The sequence below is a fragment of the Gobio gobio genome, assembly GCF_949357685.1.
Source record: "Gobio gobio genome assembly, chromosome: 2".
Classification (NCBI taxonomy): domain Eukaryota; kingdom Metazoa; phylum Chordata; class Actinopteri; order Cypriniformes; family Gobionidae; genus Gobio; species Gobio gobio.
The window spans coordinates 71,573,955-71,601,923 of NC_137098.1; the positions used below are offsets into that span (position 1 = coordinate 71,573,955).

The window sequence follows — 27,969 nt, forward strand, 5'->3', positions numbered from 1 at the left end:
CACCTTGTTTGTTGATGTACGCAACGGCCGTCGTGCTGTCCGTCCGGACCAGAACGTGCTTGTCTTTGAGCGACCCTTTGAGGCGGCTGAGAGCAAGACGAACTGCCAGCAACTCTAGGCAATTGATATGCCATTGCAGTTGGGGCCCCGTCCACAGACCCGATACTGCAAGCCCGTTGTACGTGGCACCCCAACCCGTGGGTGAGGCATCCGTGGAGACAACATGATGCCTGGACACTTGTTCTAGAGGCACTCCTGCCCGTAGAAACGAAGGGTCCGACCACGGGGAGAGGGTTTGGCGGCATCTCGGCGTCACTTGGACACGGAGGGACCCGCTGTGCCACGCCCATCTCGGGACTCGGTCGTGTAGCCAGTGCTGAAGCGGTCTCATATGGAGCAGCCCTAGCGGCGTTACTGCGGCTGCTGCTGCCATATGCCCCAGGAGCCTCTGAAAATGTTTCAGTGGAACCGCTGTACTGCGTTTGAGCGTACTCAAGCAGCTCAGCACCGACTGGACGCGCTCCTCTGTGAGGCGCGCAGTCATGGCGACCGAGTCGATCTCCATCCCGAGAAAAGAGATCCTCTGTACGGGACAGAGTTTGCTCTTCTCCCAGTTGACCCGAAGACCCAACTGGCTGAGGTGCCGGAGCACCATGTCCCTGTGTTCGCACAACTGCTCCCGCGACTGGGCAAGAATCAGCCAGTCGTCGAGATAGTTGAGGATGCGAACACCACGCTCTCTCATGGGAGCAATGGCCGCCTCCGCGACTTTCGTGAAGACACAGGGCGACAGGGACAACCCGAAGGGTAGGACTTTGTACTGGTATGCCCGTCCGTCGAAAGCAAAGCGTAGAAACGGTCTGTGTCGAGGGAGAATCGAGACATGAAAGTACGCGTCCTTCAGGTCGATCGCTGCAAACCAATCCTGGGGACGGATGCATCTGAAGATGCGTTTCTGGGTTAACATTCGGAACGGCATCCTGTGGAGGGAGCGGTTCAGGTAACGCAGGTCCAGGATCGGTCGTAACCCGCCACCTTTCTTGGGTACAATGAAGTACGGGCTGTAGAACCCGGACTTCATATCGGCTGGAGGGACCGGCTCTATCGCGTCCTTCGCCAATAGGACAGCGATCTCCGCCTGAAGCACGGGGGCGCCCTCCTTCGGTATAGAAGTGAAGTGGACACCCCTGAACTTCGGGGGACGCCGGGCGAACTGAATCGCATAGCCGAGTCTGATGGTGCGGATGATCCAGCGAGACGGGCTGGGGAGCGCTAGCCAGGCCCCCAGAGACCGAGCAAGCGGGATCATCGGCACCACGGACGTACCCGGAGCGGGGCAGCGCAGCGGAACGCAGGGGCCCCAGGACGACATGGGAGTGGTCCGTGCAGGGGTCTGGGTCTGACACACGACCTGCATCCGCTGAGGGGACGGGCGAGCGTGGGGAGGCACTTTGTGTGCGTCCGCACAACCGACGCCCCCTGTTGGCGAGGAGAGAGGTGTCTGAGGGGTACGAGGCATGGTAGCGTCGCATACCGCCAGACGTGCTCTCTTGGCACCCAGAGATGTTAGAAACTGCTCTTTTATTGAGAATTTGGGTGCCACTGGCACTGGGGCCAGTGGCGGAACAGAAAGAAAAATGGGGTTCCCCCGGCCCTCCACCGGGGGAAGGAGTGGTGCTGCAGCCATCTCCTGAAGAGCAGTTTCCTCCATCTCTGGGCGGCCCGTCTCAGGGTCTCTTCCGACGGCGCTTGCCACCTGGCTTGGCAGCGGCCTGAGCGGGCTGGACGTTCTTCCCGCGACCGGCTCCACGCCCACGGCCGGTGGAAGGCTGCTGCTGGGCTGGGGCGGGAGCGGGGGCGGCCGCAGGAGGACGTCCTCGGCGACGGGCAGGCGGAGGTGCTGCAGCCGGCGGCTGGGTGGAGGCAGCCGCGGGCCGCCGGTGCAGGATGTGTTTGATGGCCTCCGTCTGCTTCTGGGCGGCCGAGAATTGCTGGGCGAAATTCTCGACCGCGTCGCCGAACAACCCGGCCGACGATATGGGGGAGTCCAGGAACCGGTTCTTGTCAGTCTCCCTCATGTCAGGTTGAGCCAGAGATGCCGTTCCTGGACCACTAAGGTGGACATCGCCTGACCCACGGAACGGGCGGTAACTTTCGTCGCCCGGAGGGCGAGGTCCGTCGCCGCCCGGAGCTCCCGGAGGAGCTCTGGGTCAGACCTACCCTCGTGCATGTCCATGAATGCCTGGGCTTGGTGCACCTGAAGCAACGCCATGGCATGCAAGGCAGACGCGGCCTGTCCGCAGGACCTGTAGGCCTTCGCAGTTAGACTGGACGAAAACCCACAGGCTTTGGACGGGAGACGAGGATCACCACGCCACTCGGAGGCGGTCGCCGGACGCAGCTGCATCGCGACGGCGCGTTCGACTGGCGGGATCCTCTCGTAACCCTTGGCCTGTCCACCGTCAAGGGTAGTGAGGAGGGAGGAGCCTCCAGGTCTGTTTCTGGCACTGAAGGGTGTCGTCCACGACCTGGAAAGCTCCTCATGCACCTCCGGGAAGAATGGCACTGGGGCGGGACGCTGAGAACCAGCGCGACCCCCCCCCAGAAACCAATCATCCAACCTAGAAGGCTCGGGACGTGGTGGAGGGTTCCACACAAGCCCGACCTTTTCGGCGGCCCGGGAAAGCATAGCCGTCAACTCAGGGTCCGACTCGGCCGTTGCCACTCTCCCAGAGGGAGGCAGTACAGCCGAATCTTCATCCTCCGAGGACTGGAACTCCCCCTCCGATGCTGCGATCGACATCTGCTCGTCTGCGGGCGCTCCGAAAGAGATGACTGGGCGCCCGTGGGCGGGACCAGCGATCTCTTCCGATGGCGCCACCGGCAGCGGTGCTTGTGAGGGTTCAGGGACCTGCGTAGGAACACTAGGCGGGTTTGTCCTGAACGTAATCCTCAAGTCACCCCGGTCATCCGTCGAAGTAGGTCTATCCTGTTTAGGGATAGCTCTAGATCGAGGTATGGGGAGGGGGACTCCGCCTTCCCGAAGGTAGGTGAGTCTTGACCTAAGCACCGCAATAGTCATGTTCCCGCAGTGAGAACACGAGCTATTCACAAACGCTGCCTCAGCGTGCTGTAAGCCCAGGCACGTGATGCAGTGAGTGTGGCCGTCAGCGGGCGAGAGGGAACGACCGCATCCAGAAACGCACGGGTGGAATGACATCTTGAAAAAGACGCAGTGTCACACCCGTGTTGCTCTTTTTGTGAGGAAACGCTCTTTTAAGAGAGTGCTGAAGCACCCAGGGAAACCGCGGCAACACACAGGGAATAGTGCAGCCTGTGTTTGCACTCAATTTGGGAAACGCCCACCGAAACCAACAGGTTTGCTGTGATAACAGCAGTTGTTTCACTTGCAGCTGAGTTCGCGGTCCCGCTGGAAAGCGCTGTCACACCAACACACACGATTCCTCTTCTCTGTAGAAGTTCTTCGCTGAATAATCTGTAGACTTCAAACGCCGGTTAGGCTCCGAAGTGAATGACGTCAGTGCGATGCTCTCGCTTCCTGTTTATACCCGCGGCGCGGGGCGGAGCGCGAGATGCAAATCTCGCACGCCAATTGTTCATTGGCCTGTTCTTAAGTTCTCGAAGCTGATAGGGGCTCTCTGAAGTGATCCCAATTCGTCGGCTATTACCGACGTACGTCGTAGTGACCGACTGAAAGGGAACTAAAATCACGGTTCCTTGTGTTAAAATCGCATTTGTTGAACTACTGTAGAGTAAACTGTTAAATTGTTGAAGGTGTAAAGACGACAGACAGTACAGTTGTTATTGGGCTGTAAAAACACGTTTTATTATGTATGAGCTCCAGTAACGCACACACGTCTCCAAAGTGGATTTACATAAACGATATACTTAAAGATAAAGATGTTTGCTAAATGTTTATTTAACATCTGACAGGAACATTTTCGATAAGTATTGCAGATGACATCACAGCATGAAATAGACATCTGATCAGAGTGATGTGTGTGTGCTATAATGTAGTTCTGTTGTCAAGACTGTTTACTTTACATGAACGTCAGTAATGTTAATAAATCTACATAAAGTAACTAAACATAAGTTATCTTTTTTCTTTTGTCCATTAGTACTGTCGATGAATTGAGGAACATTAACACATCAGCAACTACCTCAACATTTAAATGTAGTATTGAGCACATAAAATGTTATGCTTTTATCAAGGTGTTGTTTAAGATCCAGGTAACGTGAAAGTTGTCTGATGTTACAGGGCCAGAAGAGCACGTGTGTGTTTATCTGGTGGAGACTGGAGAGAGGCTGATGAAGGAAGGCTGTCAAAGGCTTTGAGTATACTACAGAAATGAATAAAACATCAATTTAAATATTAAGTTGTATTTTATTTTAATTTCAAACAGAGTTATTTAAGCACTTTTCTGATTCTTGATGTCTGTTCATTTGCTGCAGAGCTTCGGTGGTTGAGCTTTGCTCAAGGAAACCTTCTGCTTATCAGTTCAGTGCTTTAGCCCACTACACCACAAAAGTCATAAAGCTACAATACAAATAGCATGTAATTGTAAAAATATTAAATCAAATATGTAGGGGTGTGCATTGGCACTGCCCTCACAATTCGATTCGATTACGATTCACCAGGTAACGATTCGATTCAATTCGATTCTACGATGCATTGCGATGCATCAAAATTCTGCTGCACACAACAAGGCAAATTTGTATCAGTCATGAGGCAATACAAGCAGTCAGATATTGAACAACAGATTTTATTGGCTGGTATGTGTGTATTATTATTGAATGAGAACCATTTGAAATTAAAATAATAACAGACAACTTTTTCCAGCAGTGAACATAAGTGTTTTTTTACACACAGTAAAATAGTAGCTCTAACAGGGCACTTCCTGAACTCCTGTGCAAATATTAATCAGAAATCACAGTCACACTATTGTAACAACAACCACCGCCCAGACACCCAGCAATACAAATATTCAGTGCAACACACACAGTAACCACTTATTACTGTGAAACTTTTTTCAAGTAGTAAAGTCAAGTGCAAATATTCTCAACAAAACAGCAGCTTAGCAGCTAAGACAATGACAATTATATACCTGATCCTACCAGTCACATCAGCTGCATAAAACAAAATATCAAGATGTGAAATACATTGTAATGTAAACCAAAAACTTTTTTCAAGTAGTAAAGTCAAGTGCAAATATTCTCAACAAAACAGCAGCTTAGCAGCTTTAAGACAATGACAATTATATACCTGATCCTACCAGTCACATCAGCTGCATAAAACAAAATATCAAGATGTGAAATACATTGTAATGTAAACCAAAAACTTTTTTCAAGTAGTAAAGTCAAGTGCAAATATTCTCAACAAAACAGCAGCTTAGCAGCTTTAAGACAATGACAATTATATACCTGATCCTACCAGTCACATCAGCTGCATAAAACAAAATATCAAGATGTGAAATACATTGTAATGTAAACCAAAAATAAAGTGTGTAGGCTTAGCCTACCAAATTTGTGCAAACAACTTCTTCTGTCTGAGTTCAACATCACCATCATCAACAATCCGTTTCAGAGTGAGGAAATAAAAATATATAGTTTGACCTAAGCCTAGATCATAACTTCTTACTGTTCAGCATTTGGGAATTTCAAGGTTCTTGTGTAAGAACACAAGCTGATCGACATGGTCCGGTTTGAGAGCGCTTCTTTTTGCAGTGATAACATCTCCTGCAGTGGAGAACACTCTCTGCTGACACACTTGTCCCTGGGATGCACAAGTATCTCTTTGCCAACCTAGAGAGGAGAGGAAATGTGCCCTTATGGCGATGCCACCAGTCTAAGGGATCCTCAGAGAGAGGCACAGCTGGGGATCTACAGTACAAGTCCATTTCCTCCTGAGCACTGGCATCGGCGGTCTTACTTTGTACAGCAGGTTCACTGATGTCATTGAAAGCAGGTCCCAGCAAACTCACAAGCAGTGATGAGGCCCTTCTTTTGGGAGCGGAGGGGCCTGCTGAGTCTGACACATTGTCATCCACGGACAGCAACTCTTCCTTGGTTCCTGAACTTCCTGTTCCGCCAGGCGCTTCATCTGCTTCTGTCCTACGTCTCCTCTCATACTGTGTTTGAACAAAATAAATAAGAGCAAAAAACACAGCAGTTAGCAGCACTTTCTCAGCCAATGCTGCAGCTCACATGACAACAGATAAATATTTTTCTCAGTCTTAACATGTTTTTAATGACTATGTAGCTGCTTATTTAACGTTACATTGTTATTATTACAATTTAATTAAAAGTTATTCCATTCCAAGTTTTACAAGTAAAAATGTAATTACCTCCAGGGATGCAGCCTCTGAAGTCACTCCTGCGGAGAGATCCAATCTCTCCTCTTCTGTCAGGAAAGGTAACCCCTTAAAGCAAGGATCCAGGGCAGAGGATGTATGAAGTAACTTCTTCTCTGCCTCACTGTTGTACCTCTTAAGGAGATCTGTTTTGATGGCATTCTTCACATCGCGGATCATCGATTGGTCTCCAGTAGTGTCTGACATGCTCTGGAGGAGTTGGGCATATACTGGTGTAATGAGGCTGACTGTAGGACTGCTCTCCTCTGACATAAAAACAGTGGCATCCTTCACTGGTTTTAATGTCTTCACTACTTCCTCCACGTTTGCCAGATCTGCTCTGCTGAGTGTGACGATGTCACTTTCATCTACATTTAGGGCAGGCGACAACAGGGTGGCATGCACTGCAGCTTGCAGTTGCAAAAACCTCTCCATCATATCATGAGCACTATTCCACCTTGTGGCGACATCAGTTATCAGTTTAAGTGGACTTGTCAGTTTAAGAACAACTCTCTGGTTTTCTTCAAACAGGTGCTTTGCCTTTGTGCTGCGGTGGAAGTATGCTGAGATACGTCGGACTCTGCCCAGAAGCCTGGAGACCGACGGCAGTTTAAGCGCGCGCTGCGCAGCGAGGTTCAACGTATGCGCGAAGCATTTAACATGAGGGAACTTCCCAATTTCAGCAGCACTTATCATGTTAGCGGCGTTGTCCGTCACCAGCACAACACTTTTATCTGTTAGCTGCCATTCCTCCACAACATCCAAGAGTAGCCTCGCCATATGAGCACCAGTGTGGCTCTCATAAACTGCTCTTGTCTGCAGCACATGTGATACAATCTGCCAATCCTCGCTAATATAATGTGCAGTTATGGTTACATAGGACTCTGTTGCGACTGAAGTCCACGCGTCACTTGTAATGGCTACACGACTGGCTTTACACATTGATTCCATTACCTTTGCTTTGGTTTCTTTGTACAATGCGGGAAGCGCAGAATCAGTGAAGGTAGCTCTTGTCGGTAGCTTATACCGGGGCTCAATTGTTTTAAGCATGTGGCGAAACCCCGCATTTTCTACCACAGAATAGGGTCGTAGATCCTTCGCTATGAAACATGCCACCGATCGTGTGATCCTCTTTGCTCTCTCTGAGTTGTGTGGCAACGTTGACACTAGTGACTCGTCAATTCTTGGCTGGGATGTGTCGACTTTTTGTGTTATTGTTGTTGAAGCCAACTCAGGATGCCAACGATCAACATGGTTCGTGAAGTTTGTTGTATTGCCAACATGCTTGATTTTAGTGTGGCAAGTTTTACACACCGCGTAAGTCTTGTCTAGTTTCCCATTAAATTCGTAGAATCCGAAATGTTCCCAGATGTCCGCTTTCCATGCTTTGGGTGCGTTTTTAAGTACCCGTCTATCGCGGTCATCTCCCTCCGCCTCAGCCATTTTGATTGTTGTTGTTATGACCCCGGAAGTAATTGAAACCTCACAACTTTATTGTCCAACTCAAGGCCAGAAAATAAACGATGATATAATTGATTATGGCACTTTCCCGCATCGATGCTGAATCGTGCATGCCCCGCATTGCGATGCATCGCCGAATCGATTATTGTTGACACCCCTACAAATATGGCAAGAAATGGGATGCTGACAACATGAATTGTAAAATGTTTTAAGTAGTCATGCTGATGGAGAGCAGGCAGACGGATGTTTGGAGCAGACACATCAGCAGTCAGATTGTCCCGCACATGTTCTCCCACTCTTGCTTCAGGGTTGTGGGGTTCAGAAGGGACATGATGGACGGCTGGGACAGGCGACGGTGTTCACGGTGGTCAACTGCTTCATCAATATAAAGCCACAGAAGCACAGCTGTGTTGAGAAGGCAGCAGATGTGGGCTTCACCGTCTGTAAATGCGTGATGGTTTGTTAGAACAATACGTTTGAATAAAGCTTTGTTTCATGTGTTGGTGACTTATTCATTTGTGATGTTTACTTTTATTCACTCTTTTACTCATTAATTCATGTTTCCTATTGTTGTCAGTAAATAAAATATTTTGCTTGACTGAAAATTGGTATTCACATCGGCTGCATTTGTCTAGTGTGTATTCATGCATCGCTATGTCATATGACAACAAGTTGCATTTTGCTTGTTTTACTAAAACAATATAATTTTCAGTAAAAAAGAAAAAGTATATATAATTAAGTATTGGTCAGCATTTGTTATTATTATGGCAAGCGTTTTAGTGGGCTGGCAATGCAATTCATTCTGGGGTAATCTTAATTTTGAATAGTGATAACTTACATTTTTCGAGTATAAAATCAACAGTTTTCTCCAAAGGTGAGATCTTGAGCAGCTGAAAGACGTCTCTGTGCAAACACTGAGGGAAACCGCACAGGTCAGGCTGTGGAGTTACTGATGCTTTGAGCTCTTACTGCACCTGTCACTCATATCTTTTATTTTATAATTACATGGTTGTATCTTAAACAATCATAATGATAAAACAAATATCATGGGTTTGCATATATACAAAGAAAAAACAATAACAAAGTTAGATATCTTTGAATAATTCATCATAATGCAATAAAAATGTTTTTTTCATAAGCTTGAGGGATGAAACAGGAGTTAAATTTAACAAGAAAAAGGAAAATATAAAGGAGATTTAGGCCAATTTTGCTTGTGGATGAATTGTTTGGCATATAAAATAAAGAAATTACAAAATATTAAAGAGATCACGATTTTCGGTTTTGGTAAGGATAAAACTGGATCAGATTAGTAGGGTTAATATCACAAAATAAATGGGCAGCTGTTTCTTCAACAAGAACACAAAATTAGCAAGTTTAGTCAATATTAAGATATTTATAGATCGATTAATTAAACCTGTCACTCGTTTTTCAAGTCGTTGCGCTTGAGATAACGTCGTAGGTCACATGATAACGTCAACATGGCGCATAAAGTGCGGATCGCATTCATACTTAACGAGATCAGGCAATATAGTACCTACTCTTTTAGCGCTCGTTAAGTAAGTACTTATTGAAAATGAGTACCTACTCAATGAGTATGCGGTTTCGAACGCAGCCAGACTGTTACCTGTGAAACAGGGGTGCTCTGAAAACACCCCCATTAGCAATTAGTGCTTTCCACCTGATGAAATGAACGCGGCGCGGCAAAACTGATGAAATGAACGCGGCAAAACGGACAGTACAGATCCACTTTTGCGGCACGACTGAAGCGTGGTGTTGTGACGCTTCCCCTCATGTGTATGTTGATGGGCGTTCCTCAAGTTTACCGCTATGGGCGTGCGTTTGAGCCAGCGGGGAATGAAAAACAAAGGACCGACGAGAGACTTCTCTTCGCCAGTTGGTTGGGCTAATCCAAAAGAAGTGAAAACAATGGGGGTGTTCTGAAGGCAGACTGATACCTGTGAAACAGGGGTGCTCTGAAAACACCCCCATTAGCAATTAGTGCTTTCCACCTGATTAAATGAACGCGGCGCAGCAAAACTGATTAAATGAACGCGGCAAAAACTAATTAAATGAACGCTGCAAAAAATCGACCAATCAAAATTTTGGTCGAGCCAGAACGTATCGACCAATAATCGACTAATCGACTGGGAGATTACAGCCCTAAAAAAAACAGACATTAAAAGTTAAACAATGAATCAGTTTTATTATTAAACAAGTTTAAATGTATACTGCCCAATGATTTTAAATACTTTTCCTGCTGAGATGTATGTTTGTCGAAAGTTCTCGACGCACTTGTAAGTGCATTTGAATCGTGCAAATGGCCTGTAAAACCATTATCATAATTTGTGATTAAACCCAGTAATCATCACAAAGTCGTCGAATTTATCTCATCCGATTAACTATTGTTTGTTTGTATTTTGCTTTTTTGTTATGTTTTTACAAAAGATAATGCATTTTATAATAAAATGTCGATCTTTGGCCTCTTTATTTGTCGCCATAGACTTTTCAACGAACTTACAGAGAGGTTTATTTAACCCTGTTACAACGGACATTCAAGGCAATTTGAGGCTTTATAAAAAAGCATATTTCTTCAATAATGTGAAAATTCCTCTGAAACTCGTAGTTGTTAATACTTAATCTTAATAATTCTAACTTTTCATTAATAATAAATGCATTATTCAGTTTCAGGGGTGGCATGACGAGACTCGTGCTCGACTGCGTGAATATTTAACGACTGCCAACAACAGAACACTAAGCTATGACTAGTTTAAATATAGACATGACTCATTTCCACGAATCAATATATAAAACTTATAATACTTAATGTACTTACCTACTAGGCTGCTGTCACATAGCCGCAATGGCGCGCTAAGCGCGCCGTAGTAAGAGCTCTTATGTGCGCTGTCTGTTTTGTGTTCGTTTGTGTTTTAAATACACTTGCCACTTTAAGTTATGGTCGCGAGACATTGTTGAGGATACGTGAGGAAGCTTGTGGATTGTCTTTCGTCAATACTGGTTTAAGATGTGCTGACTTCGACGCGTGCCCCACTCGAGGCAAGCGAGGCCAGGAGTCGGGCCGTGGAGGTCAGGAGCAGAGAGAAAGAACTGGGCGGAGGTATCGCTACACATGCCGTGTCCTTGAGCCCCTGAGCGAGGACATAACAGGCTACCAGCGGAAGAAGCGCAGACACCGAGGGAAGCGAGGGGGGCTGCTTGTGAAACTGCGCAGCAGCCAGTCGAGGATCCCGCTGCCGGCTATCTACCTGGCGAATGTTCAGTCATTACCGAAAAAATCGGATGATCTGCTGAGTCGTATCAGGTCCCAGCGTGAGGCCAGGGACTGCTCTGTGTTTTGCCTGACAGAGACGTGGTTACACAGCGGCGTGCCGGATTCCTCTTTCCAGCCGCCGGGTTTCTCGGTTCACCGTTTGGACAGGGTGAAGGAGCGCACCGGGAAATCGAAGGGTGGAGGTGTGTGTTTTTTAGGGAATGAACTTTGGTGCACGGACTGTGTTACTGTGAACAAAACCTGCAATGTTAACTTGGAATGTCTTATTTTGAAATGCCGGCCCTTTTATCTCCCACGGGAGTTTTCGGTAATATTCCTGTGTGGTGTTTATATACATCCGCGGGCGGACATTTCTGCTGCCTTGAGTGAATTAAGTGACATTGTACACAAACTTGAAAATTCCCATGTTAACGCCGCGGTTGTAGTAGCTGGTGATTTTAATAAGTGTCATTTTAAAAATGTTTGCCCTAACTTCTATCAGCATGTTAGACAACCAACTAGAGGAGCACACATCCTGGATCACTGTTATAGTAATGTAAAATCTTCTTATCAATCTAGTCTTAGACCAGCTTTTGGGAAATCAGATCACTCTTCTGTGTTACTTCTCCCTATATATATACAGAGGAGTAAACAATTAAAACCTTTGTCATGTATTGTTCAGTGCTGGACAAAGGAGAGTGAAATGAAATTACAGGGATGCTTTGATGCTACTGATTGGTCTGTGTTCCATTCAGAAAATCTGGATGAGTATTGTGATGCAGTGACTGGGTATATCGATTTTTGCATTGATTGTTGTGTTCCAAAAAAATAAATAAAACGGCATGCTAGTCAGAATCCGTGGTATAATGCGGATGTAAAAAGGAAAATACAACAACGGGCTGAGGCTTTTAAATCTGGTAACGCTCTTGCTTATAAGCTGTCCAGATATTCTTTGGAGCGCGCAATTAAAGCTGCTAAACGAGGCTATGGAGTAAAGATAGAGGGTCATTTTATGGAAGCGGACCCTCGACGCATGTGGCAAGGATTAAATTCTATCATTGATTGGAAACCTAAAGGAGGATCTATTATTAATGTTGATCCATCCTTGCCAAATGTATTAAATGAGTTTTATTGTCGTTTTGAAACTGGATATGTTGAACCCGTTGTTTTTTCAGCTTGTAATGAGCAGAGTTTTATAATCATTCAGGAGGACGTCCGGAGGATCTTGTCCAAGACTAAGGTTAGGAAGGCACCTGGTCTGGATTGTATTCCTCCCCGGGTCCTTAAATTGTGCTCTGAGCAACTTGCTCCTGTTTTAACTGATCTTTTTAACATGTCACTAGAGAAGTGTACTGTTCCAGTTAGTTTTAAAAGATCAATCATAATTCCAGTGCCCAAGAAGACTGTGACATGTTTAAATGACTGTCGGCCAGTGGCCCTCACATCTGTCTTGATGAAAACCTTTGAGCGGTTGGTGTTGAATTTTATTAGAGAGCAAATCCCTATGTCTATGGATTCATTACAGTTTGCATTTAGGAAAAATAGAGGTGTTGATGATGCCATTTCCTTCGCTTTGAACTCTGTCTATAAGCATCTTGATGTACATAAATCATATGCAAGAATGCTATTTATAGACTATAGTTCAGCTTTTAACTCAATGGTCCCCACAAAGCTCTTTCACAAATTGAAATGCCTTGGACTCGACGATGCCATTTGTAAATGGATTTTAAACTTTCTTACTTGTCGACCACAAAGGGTCAAAATTAATGGCTGTATTTCAAATGAGTTGTATGTTAGCACTGGTTCACCACAGGGGTGTATTTTGAGTCCCCTGTTGTTTACATTGTATACTCACGACCTCGAAGCATCTTAAGATAATAATGTGATAATCAAATATGCAGATGATACAACTATCATTGGGCTGATTAGTTCAAACGATGAATCTCAGTATCGCGAGGAGGTGGAGAAGGTTGTTAAATGGAGTAAAAAAAATAATTTGCTCTTGAACACCTCGAAAACATGTGAACTTGTTATTGATTTTGGTCACAACAGGAATCAGTTGCCTATTACTATCTATGACTCTGATGTGCAGATTGTTGAGAGCTGTACATTTTTAGGTGTGACTCTTTCTCATGATTTGAACTGGAGCTCAAATACGACTAGTATTGCAAAGAAAGCGAGACAGCGCCTCTTCTTTTTACGCAGGCTTCGTGAGTTTACTCAGAATACAAAAATTCTCTTGAATTTTTACTATTGTGTAATTGAGAGTGTTCTAACTAATTGTATTACCTTGTGGTATGGTAATCTCACCTTGAAAGAGAAGAAGGCTTTGAACAAAGTGGTTCGCTCAGCCAGCAGGATCATTGGCTGCACTTTGCCGCTTCTGGAGGTCACATATAATGCTAGACTCTTGAATCGAGCTTTAAAAATTTTTAAGGAGGCCTCAGGCCATCCTGCAGGGGTCTTTTTTGAGATGCTTCCCTCAGGGAGAAGGTACCGTTCGTTAAAATGTTCTACTGACCGACATTTAAACAGTTTCTTTCCTCAAGCTGTAATCGCTTTAAACAAAGCACTCTGAATGGGGTCTTTTAAAATTAAGAGAGGATTTTATCGTATAGTATTTTACTGTCTGGGTTTTTTATGTGGCATCGGCTTGTCTGTTTTATGTGGTGCTGTGTTTTGTATGTTATTTATATGTTTGTACTTTGAGCTTCTTGCACATCTTTTCCAATGTGGTTTTATACTGCAAATGGCAAATAAAGTGAACTGAACTGAACTGAACTGCTCTGCCGCTCTCCAGCCAGGCGTCTCTACTGCGCGTGCGCGTCTTTAACCAATCAGACAATCGCGCGCCATTTTCAAACCGTCCACGCCCATTAATGTGTAAATGTGTGTACGCTAGCAGTGGCAGATCCCGCCGATAGGCGGAGTGATGAGATACACACAAACACACCAGAAAACTGGTATACCTACTTAAAGGGACATTCAATAAAAAAGCAGGAGGATGTTCCTGAGGTTCATACAGATGATTTCACACTGTTTGAATTACAAGGACATGTCCTAGGTCCTTATAATCCCAAATGTCCTTATAATGCTGGTGTGTAAACTGGTGAAATGTCCTTGCAATCCACCAAAACCAACACACACACACACACACACACACACACGTTTGTTTTTGTGAAATGTGAGGACATTCCATAGGCGTAATGTTTTTTATACCGTACAAACCGTATTTTCTATCCCCTTACACTGCCCCTGCCCCTAAACCTAGCCCTCACAGGAGACTGTGCAGTTCACTTTCTGTGAAAAAAAACTTGTTCTGTGTGATTTATAAGCATTTTGAAAAGTGAGGACATGGGGAACGTCCTCATATTTCACCCTCTTTTTGTAATACCTATGTCATACCCATGTCATTATACACATTTGTGTCCTGATATTTCACAAAAACATGCCCACACACACACACACACACACACACACACACACATGGGGGGTGTTTAAGAGCGGCTGGTATTTAATGACCTTGGTCATAAAGGCTTCCTCCATGCTAGAGTCAAAGGTGCATGAATGAACACCTCACTGAGCTCCTCATTAACCACAGTCACATCTGGTGTGTTAGCAGACAGATGTGAGAAAGCATCAGAGTTACCATTGCCATGCTGGAACATGGATGCTTTTACACTAGAGTGTTTATATGTTTTTACTGAAGGTGAGAGATGTTTTGATACGTCTCTCACTATAAGGTCCACTATTCTGTCGTGGCGTGCGATGTACATTCCCTTGTAAGCATGGCAGCCGTTCAGAATGTGTGGCAGTGTCTCAGTGATCTGTTCTGTGGTGTGATGTAGACAGTGAGGGACCTGGGTTGTAGGAAACCAGATGGAAAGGTTGAGTCTGGTAGGAAGAACTTGTAATCTAGCTTTTACTGTGAAGGTGACGATGTCCTCACTGAGTGCAGTGTTCTTCAGAAACGAGTGAGAGACAGAGTGATCAGCACAGGAGAGACAGGCCAGTTTCCCCTGAAGGCTCAGTCCAGTCCAGTGCGGTTTTTGGTGATGTTGGTGTAAGTCCAGGAGAGTTCGCCGGGCACCTGTCGATGTTAGCGGGTAGCTGTGGCCACCATATGTGGCTGTTGCCTTGACATAGATCAGGGGATCAGTGATGATATCCTCTGAGACCCTCACAGTCCCAGAGTCAGACCGCGCCCACTCCAGTTCTACTCCAGTTCGGACACAAAGGTCGTTCAGGTCCGGCCAGTCTGACCAGACACCAAAGCCAGCTGAATGGGTGTCCAGTTTCCCACTTGGTTTCCTTTTGAAACCAAGGAAATGAGGCTCCAAGGGCACCTTACGTCTCCTGAGGTCCAGGAGCAGGGAGGATCGAGCCAGCTCCCTGACTTCTCTGTCATCATTGTCTAGCATGTTCAGAAGGTGGGAAATCCGCATGCTGGTGTAAATCCAGATCACATTTGGTGCTCCCAACCCTCCTTCCCATTGGGGGTGAAAAATAACATCACGGGTGCTATGTGTGTTAAGTCCAAACCACTTTCTCACTAAGCTCACTGTTGTACTGTTCATGTCCATCAGCACTTTCTGCTGGATATGGACATTGGAGAACAGATGTTGTACTTTAGACAGCGCCACCTGTCTGATAGCCTCTAACTTCATGGTCAGAGGCAGTGGACATTTGTCTATCAAGTCCAACCGGGATATGAACCCTGACCAGATGATGTTTACCTGCTCTTTCCATTCCCCTGCGATATTAATGTTGTGTCCTAGATAAGTGTATGTCTCATGAAGAGAGAATACACGTATAGGTTTAGTTGCTACTGTGAACTCTGGACATTTATCAGTTTTTTAGCGATACCACCTGTTCCCTCCACTCCTCCTCTCATACAGAACGGCACATTTTGTGTCCTTGATCTCCAGGCCTGACCATGTCAGAAAAGAATCTGTCCTGGCCAGCATGTTTTTAATTACGCTCTTGTCTCTGGAGGCGATCTGGACGTCATCTGCATAGCCTTGTACTGGGATAGGTGATATCACACCAGGGGGGGCACATTGACACATCCACTATAACCATTGGTTGGTGGCAAATATAAAGTTAACCCTTAATCGTCCCTTGGGGTCCAGCTGACCCCACTGGACTTTTCCTCCATTTTTTAAAAGTGTTCCCTTCATCTCAGGGCCATGAGACTCGGTGACTTTTCCTAAATAATCTATCTAAACATGCACAAAAAATCTGGTTTTGATTTGGTTGTTCTAAAGGTGTGTAAAAAATTTTTTACCGTTTAAGTCCCTCGGGGTCAGATTGACCCCACATTGAAAATGAATGGGAAAGTGTAAAAAATAATTTTTTTTCACTTTTTTTGTCAATTTTTTTTTACTAAATCCAGTATAAATCAGAAAATTTCCACATTTATATCAAGGTCTGGTCCTAGAGCATTTCTGTCTCATACACACACGCACACGCACACACACACACACACACACACACACACACACACACACACACACACACACACACACACACACACACACACACACGTGTGTGACTGCAACAGAGAGCATTTTTATAGAAACTGGCAAATAAAATCAACAAAACTGGCATAAATCTGAAAGATTTTCATACATAAATGAAGTACTAATACTAGAGCACAAATGCAACATGGAACAAGCATGTTCACTCACACGCACACACACACAAACACAAACACAAACACAGGTGTCTGGAGCATTTTTGTGGATTTTGGCAATGAATGGGAAAATGTAAAAAATGCTTTTTTTTCACTTTGTAAAAAAAAAAATCTAGAGCATAAACACAAAGTGGAACGAACTTTCTGTCTCATACACACACGCACACACACACACACACACACACACACACACACACACACACACACACACACACACACACACACACACACACACACACACACACACACACACACACACACACACACACACACACACACACACACACAACACACACATGTGTGTAACTGCAACAGAGAGCATTTTTATAGAAACTGGCAAATAAAATCAACAAAACTGGCATAAATCTGAAAAAATTCCATACATAAATGAAGGACAAATACTAGAGCACAAATGCAACATGGAACAATCATGAGAAAGAGAGGGAAAAGGGCAAATAAAAGAAAGATGAAAGGCAGCTTAACTTTTGCATAACTTCCCTCTGGACCTCTAGTGGATAATGTGGTCATTGCACTTTCTCTCTTTAACTATAATTCCTAAAGTTTTTCCACAAACCTACAGATGGCGGTATTCTATCCCTAACACATAGAGCAATGTCCAAAAACTATTTATATTGATTTAAGATCATCATTCAAGTGATTTTTTCATAAAAAAATGATTTTTAATGAGCCAATTTATGACATAGTTAAGTATTTGTGCAGTAAATAGGTAAAAAAACTACCAAATACCCACAAAAACACAGCATAAATGTATAGTTGAGAAGTAAATAAAAAAAATGATATATAGCTTTCCATGTAAAAAAATTATATTTCCTTATGCAATCGCTCTGTAAAAGTTTCATGGGGCACAAAGGGACTCAAACGTAAACCCTACTTGAGGGGCGATTAAGGGTTAATCGCACTCCAAGGGCAGCCCGTTTTAATGCCTATCTGAAGAGATGTTGGGCGAGTGAGCTGTTCTCCACAGATTACTGCAATAAAGGAACCTCTATATACATCCTTCACTATGTCGATGAACAGTTGAGGTAGCTGTATTTCCTCCAATGAGCTGATCATGACATTATGAGATAAAGTTCCAAATGCATCTCTAAAGTCTAAAAAGATTGAGTACAGTTTACATGATTCATACTTAAAGTCATCTATCCCTGTTTTTAGGCAGAACACATGCTCGTTCATACCTTGCCTATTGATGTATGCCTTTTGCTTGGTGGAGAGGATGTCAGCTTCCACCAACCAAGGGAGAACTCTGGCCAGTATGCATTTCATGAACACCTTATAGATGGTAGGGAGGAGGGATATATCCCTCCATGTCGATGGATCATCAGGGATGTTGTCTTTTTTTGGAATACGATGAATTAGTGCTCCTTTCCATGAATCTGGTACTCTCTTATTTTCCAAACAGACATTAAAGACAGTTGTTAAAATCTGACATGACTGCATAGTTTTAAAAGTCTCATATGTCACACCATCTTTACCACTGGCTTTGTTGTTAGGGAGGTGATTTAAAACAGTCTCTACTTCCTTATTTGTGAAGTGCGTTGTTTCAGGGAAAAAAGTTGGCTTTAACGGCGGCACGTTTAAATGCCAGGGTGGGAGTGGGAGATCCTCATCACGTCTCTGATTTTGGCATTTATTATCATAATAAGTTTGTATAGCTGTAATGTTGGTAGAACAGGGAGGAGGGTCGGGATATTCACTGTTGTTTAAGACATGGATCGCTTTAGATCTTCTATGCTGCCACAAATATGCAAGTTTGTTCCGGCTCACCTTTTTGTTCTGCCGGCTGTGGGTCGCTCCTGTCTGCAGTGACGGCAAGACGTTTTCCTGTGAAAAAAACCTCATTCTGTGATTTATAAGCATTTTGAAAAGTGGTACATGGGTAACGTCCTCATATTTCACCCTCTTTTTGTAATACCCATGTCATTATACACATTTGTGTCCTGATATTTCACAAAAACATGCCCACACACACACACACACACACACACTTCAACATTCAGCATCAAAACATTCAGTTCTTTTCTAGTCACTAGAGCTCTTGTGTAAGTGAATTATATATATATATATAAAAAAAATAAAAAAATATATATAACTTATATAGCACAAGTAAACACAACCAACGTTGACCACTGTGCTTTACATAAGATACACAGAAAACATGAAAGAAAAACACAATGCAATATAAATATTATAAAAATTTAGAGAAATGCCTGGTCCAGGAGATATAACTTTACTTTGAGTTTGAACTCATGTAGGGAGGTCAAAGATCTCAGGGATATGGGAAGGCTATTCCACAGCCTAGGACCGACAACTGCAAAGGCACGATCGCCTCTCGACTTCAATCGCGAGTGAGGCTGGGACAGATGAGAATAAAGATAAAGATAAATTAGACGGGGCAAGACCATTTAAGGCTTTGAAAACAAACAGCAATATTTTCAAATCTACCCTATAGCGCACCGGCAACCAGTTAAGCGCAATAAGATTGGCGTGATGTGTTCACGTTTGCGGACCCCAGTTAAGAATCTGGCAGCAGCGTTTTGGACCATTTGAAGCCTTCTAATAGAAAACTGGGGTAATCCTGCATATAGGGAATTACAGTAATCCAGGCGGGACAGAACGAAGGCATGTAGAACTCCTTCAAGCTCAATCGATGATAAAAAAGACTTGGCTCTGGAAAACAACTTTAGGTGATAAAAACAAGATTATATAATCATGTTAAAAATGTTAAAAATCGTAGCTTCATCGGAATGGTCCGAAACTTGGTGACTTTATTGGTACTTGGTATATGAACACCCCAAAAAATTGGGGGCAGGATTTGAAAAGTCTAAGTAGTCGTAAAAAAAAATAGTCACACTCCGTCACAATAGAACATTAACTATATTAATAATGTCAAATTAATAGAACATTAACTATATTAATAATGTCACATTAATATAACATTAACTATATTAATAATGTCACATTAATAGAACATTAACTATATTAATAATGTCACATTAATAGAACATTAACTATATTAATAATGTCACATTAATAGAACATTAACTATATTAATAATGTCACATTAATAGAGCATTAACTATATTAATAATGTCAAATTAATAGAACATTAACTATATTAATAATGTCACATTAATAGAACATTAACTATATTAATAATGTCAAATTAATAGAACATTAACTATATTAATAATGTCACATTAATAGAGCATTAACTATATTAATAATGTCACATTAATAGAACATTAACTATATTAATAATGTCAAATTAATAGAACATTAACTGTATTAATAATGTCACATTAATAGAACATTAACTATATTAATAATGTCACATTAATAGAAGTCAAGTCAAGTCAACTTTATTTATATAGCGCTTTTAACAATGTAGATTGTTTCAAAGCAGCTTTACAGTGTTAAACAGGAAAATAATGCAGCATAATTTTATTCAGCTGTATAGCCATTCTGGAAAAATTTCAAGTATCATACAGTGACAGTGTGGGCTTTAGATCAATAATTTGATCAGTAATTTAGTTTAAATGGTTAATTTAGTTTATTATTTAGATGTATTTCAATGTTTAGTTGAAAAATTTAGTGTCCCCAACTGAGCACGCCAAGCCAGAGGCAACAGTGGCAAGGAAACCAAAACCCCATTAGGTGACCTAATGGAGAAAAATAAACCTTGGGAGAAACCAGGCTCAGTCGGGGTGCCAGTTCTCCTCTGGCCAATTAACAAACAGCGTATTATTATTATTATTCTGGCAGTTTTACAGCTCGGAGGTCGTAATAGATCAGAATATTCGAGGGACCGGGGGCAACATGCTGGAGACGGGTTTATTGAGGATGATGTTGATTAAATAATTATTAAAGTGCAATATTCGAATGATCGGAGGCAACACGCAGGAGACGGGTTTATTGAGATGCCGTGTCGATGAGGCAGTTTCAGGGGGAGTCTAATCACGGTCTCCCAGACACTTCGGGGTCCTGTGTTGGTCTTCTCTGGGCGCAGGTCCACCATCTGATCTGGATACGGCCCGGATCCAGCTGACTGCAGTAAACCTCGGGATAAAACAGAGAGACTAACATTAGCGTAGATGCCATTCTTCTGATGATGTAACGAGTACATCAGGTGTTATGGGAAGTGTTCCCGGTTCCGGCTGACCTAGTTAATGCAGCCTAACAATCATTTCATTGAAAAAGTGTTTTATGTGTATGCCACAGTAAAGAGATGTGTTTTTAGTCTAGATTTAAACTGACAGAGTGTGTCTGCTTCCCGAACAATGTTAGGAAGACTGTTCCAGAGTTTAGGTGCTAAATAGGAAAACGATCGACCGCCTGCAGTTGATTTGGATATTCTCGGTATGATCAACTGGCCAGAATTTTGAGACCGCAGTAGACGTGATGGAGTATAATATGTTAAGAGCTCGCTCAAGTATTGGGGAGCTAAACCATTTAGTGCTTTGTAAGTAATAAGTAAGATTTTAAAATTTATGCGATGTTTAATAGGCAGCCAGTGCAGTGTTGACAGAACTGGGCTAATATGGTCATACTTCCTGGTTCTAGTAAGAACTCGAGCTGCTGCGTTTTGGACCAGCTGGAGTTTATTTATTAAGCGAGCAGGGCAACCACCCAGTAGAGCATTACAATAATCTAACCTTGAGGTCATGAACGCATGAACTAACTGTTCAGCATTTTGCATTGAGAGCATGTGCCGTAATTTAGATATATTTTTAAGATGGTAGAAAACAGTTTTACAGATGCTAGAAACGTGGCTTTCAAACGAAAGATTGGTATCAAAGAGCACACCCAGGTTCCTCACTGACGACGAGGACTTGACAGAACAGCCATCAAGTGTTAGACAGTATTCTAGGTTACTACTTGTGGAGCTTTTTTGTCCAATAATTAAAAATTCAGTTTTTTCTGAATTGAGTTGCAGGAAATTACCAGTCATCCAATGTTTTATATCAGCTATGCATTCCGTTAATCTTGTGAATTGGTAAGTTTCTTTAGGGCGTGAAGAAATATAGAGCTGAGTATCGTCAGCATAACAATGAAAACTAACGCCATGCTTCCTAATGATATCTCCCAGTGGTAGCATGTACAGGGTGAAGAGTAGCGGTCCTAGCACTGAGCCTTGCGGTACTCCATACTGAACTTGCGATCGGTGTGACATATCTTCATTTACTACTACAAACTGATAACGGTCGCATAGGTATGATTTAAACCATGATAATGCAATTCCACTAATACCTACATAATTTTCGAGTCTATTCAAAAGAATGTTGTGGTCGATAGTATCAAATGCAGCGCTAAGATCGAGTAACACTAATAGAGAGATACAGCCACGATCGGATGATAAGAGCAAATCATTTGTAACTCTGACGAGAGCAGTCTCAGTGCTATGATACGGTCTATATCCTGACTGGAAATCCTCACAGATACCATTTCTTTCTAAAAAGGAACATAATTGTGAAGACACTGCCTTTTCAAGTATTTTTGACAGGAAGGGTAGATTTGAGATTGGTCTATAATTGACTAAATCTGTAGGATCAAGTTGCGGTTTTTTAATAAGTGGTTTAATAATTGCCAACTTAAAAGTTTTCGGTACATATCCTAATGACAAAGATGAATTAATGATATTAAGAAGAGGATCTATGACCTCTGGTAGCATCTCTTTTAATAGCCTAGTTGGTATAGGGTCGAGCATACATGTTGTCGATTTAGATGATTTAACGAGTTTAGCCAATTCTTCTTCTCCTATAGCAGTGAATGAGTGTAATTTTTCCTCAGTGACACTACAATGCTCTGTCTGATGTGATACTGTAGTAGACGGCTGCATGGTTAAAAAATTTTTCCTAATATTATCAATCTTACATGTGAAGAAGTTCATAAAGTCATTACTGCTGTGCTGTTTACAATCATCAGAAGTTGAAGCTTTATTTTTGGTTAATTTAGCCACTGTATCGAATAAATACCTTGGGTTGTGTTTGTTTTCTTCCAAGAGAGTTGAGAAATAAGCAGATCTAGCAGTTTTTACAGCCTTTCTGTATGTGATCATGTGCTCTTTCCACGAATTACGAAATACCTCTAATTTTGTTTTCTTCCAGCTGCGCTCCATTTTTCTGGCTGCTGTTTTAAGGGCCCGGGTGTGCTCGTTGTACCACGGCGTTGGACTATTTTCTTTAATCTTCTTTAAGCGCAGAGGAGCAACTGTGTCTAAAGTACTGCAAAAGAGAGAGTCAATAGTTTCTGTTGCAACATCGAGTTCTTCTATACTATCTGGGATGCTGAGCAGATGATACTGATGAGGGAGATTATTTAAAAAGCAATCTTTAGTAGCGGCAGTGATTGTCCTGCCATTTTTAAAGCGAGGGGGCGGCTTTGCAACCTTAGCTAAATTAAGTATACATGATACTAAGTAATGATCTGAGATGTCATCGCTCTGCTGCAGAATTTCAACGGTATCAACATTTATTCCATGTGACAATATTAGGTCTAAAGTATGATTATGGCGATGAGTGGCTCCTGACACGTGTTGCCTAACTCCAATAGAGTTTAGTGTGTCTTTAAATGCTAATCCCAATACGTCTTTTCCGTTGTCAACATGGATATTAAAATCACCAACAATTAGTACTTTATCTACGGCCAGTACTAACTCTGATAGAAAATCAGCAAATTCTTTGATAAAGTCTGTATTATGCCCTGGTGGCCTGTATACAGTAGCTAACACAAATGTTGAACGGGTTTTATCATGTACACTACATAGCGTTACATAAAGCACCAAAACTTCGAAGGAATTATATTTGAAACTAGACTTCTGAGTAATACTGAAGATATTATTATAAATTACAGCAACCCCTCCCCCTTTACCTTTCAGACGCGGCTCATGTTTATAACAATAATCTTGGGGGGTGGACTCATTTAAGGTAATGTAGTCGTCAGGTTTTAGCCAGGTTTCTGTCAAACAGAGCACATCTAGATTATTATCTGTAATAATATCATTAACAATAAGCGCTTTTGGGGAAAGGGATCTAATATTCAGCAACCCAAGCTTTATCAATTGTTCATCTGTATTATATATTTTGTTTATTTGTTGGACGTCAATTAAATTTTTACTGTTGAATGGTTTTGATGTTTTTTTGTATTTACTAATTCGGGGAACAGACACAGTCTCCATATGATAATATCTAGGTGAAGGAGTCTCTATGTGCTGGGATTTATCTGACTCCGGTAACGTGAGACAGCTAGCAGACGGTCGGTTTAGCCAGTTTGTCTGCTTCCTGACCTGGGCCCTAGTGAGTCAAGGTTTAGCTCTAAGACTATGTGCCAGATTACTAGAGAGAAGAGCGGCACCACCCCAAGAGGGATGGATGCCATCCTTCTTCAACAGGTCAGGTCTGCCCCAAAAACTTTTCCAATTGTCTATGAACCCTATGTTATTTTGCAGACACCACTTAGACAACCAGCCATTGAGTGATGATAGTCTGCTAACTATCTCATCACTCCTTTTTTTTTTTTTTTAAATAGAACATTAACTATATTAATAGAATTATTAATATATAGTTCTATTAATTAATAGAATTAATTAATAGAACATTAACTATATTAATAATGTCACATGAATAGAACATTAACTATATTAATAATGTCAAATTAATAGAACATTAACTATATTAATAATGTCAAATTAATAGAACATTAACTATATTAATAATGTCACATTAATAGAGCATTAACTATATTAATAATGTCAAATTAATAGAACATTAACTATATTAATAATGTCACATTAATAGAACATTAACTATATTAATAATGTCAAATTAATAGAACATTAACTGTATTAATAATGTCACATTAATAGAACATTAACTATATTAATAATGTCACATTAATAGAACATTAACTCTATTAATAATGTCACATTAATAGAACATTAACTCTATTAATAATGTCACATTAATAGAACATTAACTATATTAATAATGTCACATTAATAGAACATTAACTATATTAATAATGTCACATTAATAGAACATTAACTCTATTAATAATGTCACATTAATAGAACATTAACTATATTAATAATGTCACATTAATAGAACATTAACTCTATTAATAATGTCACATTAATAGAACATTAACTCTATTAATAATGTCACATTAATAGAACATTAACTCTATTAATAATGTCACATTAATAGAACATTAACTATATTAATAATGTCACATTAATAGAACATTAACTATATTAATAATGTCAAATTAATAGAACATTAACTATATTAATAATGTCAAATTAATAGAACATTAACTATATCAATAATGTCACATTAATAGAACATTAACTATATTATTAATGTGACATTAATAGAACATCAATAATCACTTAATTATCTCATTAACTTCTAAAGTCTTTAAATGACACGTGTTTCTGATGCTCCACCGCTGCTCTTATTCACATCTAAACCATAAATCAGTGTAAGAATAATGAACAAACTGACTCTGAATCTGTTTCCATGTGTTTTTCTTAAAGCGAACACAGGACTCGTCTTTGACAAACAGATGAAGAACTGGAGAGAAGCTCAGAGTTACTGCAGACAGAATCACATTGATCTGGTCAGTGTGAGGAACCAGAATGAGAGTCAACAGATTCAGAAGATTATTAGTAATAATCAAGCATCTGAATCACAAGTCTGGATCGGCCTGTTCAGAGACTCATGGCAGTGGTCAGATCAGAGTGACTCCTCATTCAGAGACTGGAAGTCTGGTGAACCTAATAATGTTGGAGGAAATGAAAACTGTGCAGTGATTGACTGGGGGGCTCAGAGACAATGGAATGACATCTCTTGCGTCAAACAATTTCCTTTTGTGTGTCATGAAGGTGAGCAGATCCTCTCAAAACACACACAGTACATCATCAGCTCCAGATATCTTAAAGTTCACGCTACATGTCTGACATGACAGATTCCTCCACAGTGTTTGTTCTGCATGTTGTTTTTGATCAGTCTCTCTCTAGTTTTTGCTTGTGGTTTGTTTTGTGTCCAGATAAACTGATTCTGATCAGAGAGAACCGGACGTGGTCTGAAGCTCTGAGATACTGCAGACAGAATCATGTGGATCTGGTCTCGGTTCATTCAGTCGAGATGCAGCGTGAGGTGATGAATGTGGTTAAAGGGGCGTCTACTGAGGAGGTGTGGTTGGGTTTACGTCACTCCTGCACTGTGGGACTCTGGTTCTGGGTGAGCGGAGAGACCGTGTGCTATCAGAACTGGGCAATAGATGATTCAGATCAATGTGAGTCTGCAGTGAGATCTGGAGCAGTTCAGTCTGGAGGAGATCAGCGCTGGATCAGCCGTCCTGAAAACAACACACTCAACTTCATCTGCAGAAATTATGAGTGAAGGATATGTTTGTGTTGCTCTTTCATGACTGGCATATCTTTTTTAACACTTTTTCTACTGTTTTCATCAGTACAAAGAAATTAATTTCTGTAACTACTCCTGTTTCAAGGATGTGGTTTAAAGCATGGCTTAAATATTTAAAAGCAAATCAAAGCAAAGCACAAGCCACGGCTGTGTTTCTCTAAAGCATCGTGAGCTAAGTTGATGTTGGTGGCAATGGTCTACGATACTTTTGGAAACGCAGCCAATGATTTCATGGGATCTTGGTATTCTGGTGGTGTGGCTTCTTTCTTCTCACTGCTGTACTAGTCATATCTTTACAAATGACATGTGTAGAAAATGATTGTGAGCATCTATATGTGTCTCAGGGAAATTAAATATGGTTTATTCTTAAAGATAAACTAAAAGTTGAGTATAAATTATCTTGCAACCTGTAATTCAAAGGAGGGCAACACCAGCTCAAATAAACATATTTACCAACAGCATTCTTGTGTTGTGACGTTTATAAAACACAAATATATATACAACAGAAAATTATGTAAACTTTCTTTCAACCCAAATAGTTTTCTACACAGTAAAGTTCTCTGTGTTAAATGAACACTAACACTCTGTAGATTGGCCCATATATACACTGAGTAAAGTTACTGCAGTTTAAAGCTTGACTTTATTTCTGTTATTGAGAATTAACAGAGGTTTAGATGTTAATGTTTTATTGAATGTTTCATTTGAAGTCATTATTATGGAGATCAGTGTTTGCTTTAGTTGGGCTCTTGAGCTAAATTTTGTTTGTTTTGTTTGATTTTATGGCAGTCAAATCACTGCATTTCTGTATTTTAGGACTGATGTAAATCATTATAAAGTTAAAACATTAAATTATATAAAATAAATAAAAAAGTTCACATCACTTGCAACAATGCAGAGATCAGTCTGAGATGCTTCATCTTTTGTGTAAAACTTGAGACACACTTAGACATTAACACTCACCATACAAACCTCAACAATGGTGACAATCAAAACATATTCAAATATAAATAGAAAAAGATTCCAGCTGCATAATTTATTTGGGTCGCAATGCATGCTGGGAGCCATGAATGAGTTGTGTGTGCTGGCATGAAGAATATCTGTTGAGTTTCATATCTGGAAAATAAGAGGCTTTTTTTCTGTAAAACATTTAAGGAAATTTTCTGTAATTATTTTTTATTTTTATTTAAATTATGGTATTTTACCGGTTTAATTTTTAGTGTTTTGTTTGGCAGCATATCTGCAGTTAATTTTTTTTAATTATTATTTTATAGATTTTTTTTTTACATTTTGAGCTGCCTTATTTTTAATGGTATCATTGTATAGCAGATATAGTCACTGTAATATATGATAGAAACATGCAGAAGTATTTCAGCATAAATATTATTAGACTTTTTTAAAGTTATTGAGTTCATCATTATAAGCTATAGCACATAATATTTATCCATCATCAGCAGACTTATAACTATGGAGTCAGAATAGACTCATTAATAATTCACGCAAAAAACACGATGCACACACGCGTAGCTCATTTCACATGCACGAAACCAAATTCACATGCACAAAAAACAATTCACGTGCATGAAAAAAATATATACATTCACAAAAAGTGATTCATGTACGCAAAATATATATATATATATATTCATAAAATACATTTCACAAATGCAAAACACAATTCGTAGATCTACAGCTGTGCAAAAAAAACTTTTGAGTGTTTAATATTTACGA

The 27,969-nt window shown here is 41.5% G+C and overlaps 1 protein-coding gene across 1 annotated transcript in view; it reads left to right on the forward strand.

Moving 5' to 3' along the window:
• LOC307120866 (C-type mannose receptor 2-like) overlaps positions 1 to 26,701 on the forward strand; it is a 62,644-nt gene extending 35,943 nt beyond the window's left edge. Inside the window, exons 4-5 of the mRNA XM_079808067.1 lie at positions 25,350 to 25,697; positions 25,862 to 26,701. Of these exons, the coding sequence (XP_079664193.1) occupies positions 25,350 to 25,697; positions 25,862 to 26,217 (704 nt within the window). The 3' untranslated portion in view covers positions 26,218 to 26,701. The remainder of the gene's footprint in view (positions 1 to 25,349; positions 25,698 to 25,861) is intronic.
• The last annotated feature ends 1,268 nt before the right edge of the window (positions 26,702 to 27,969 follow it).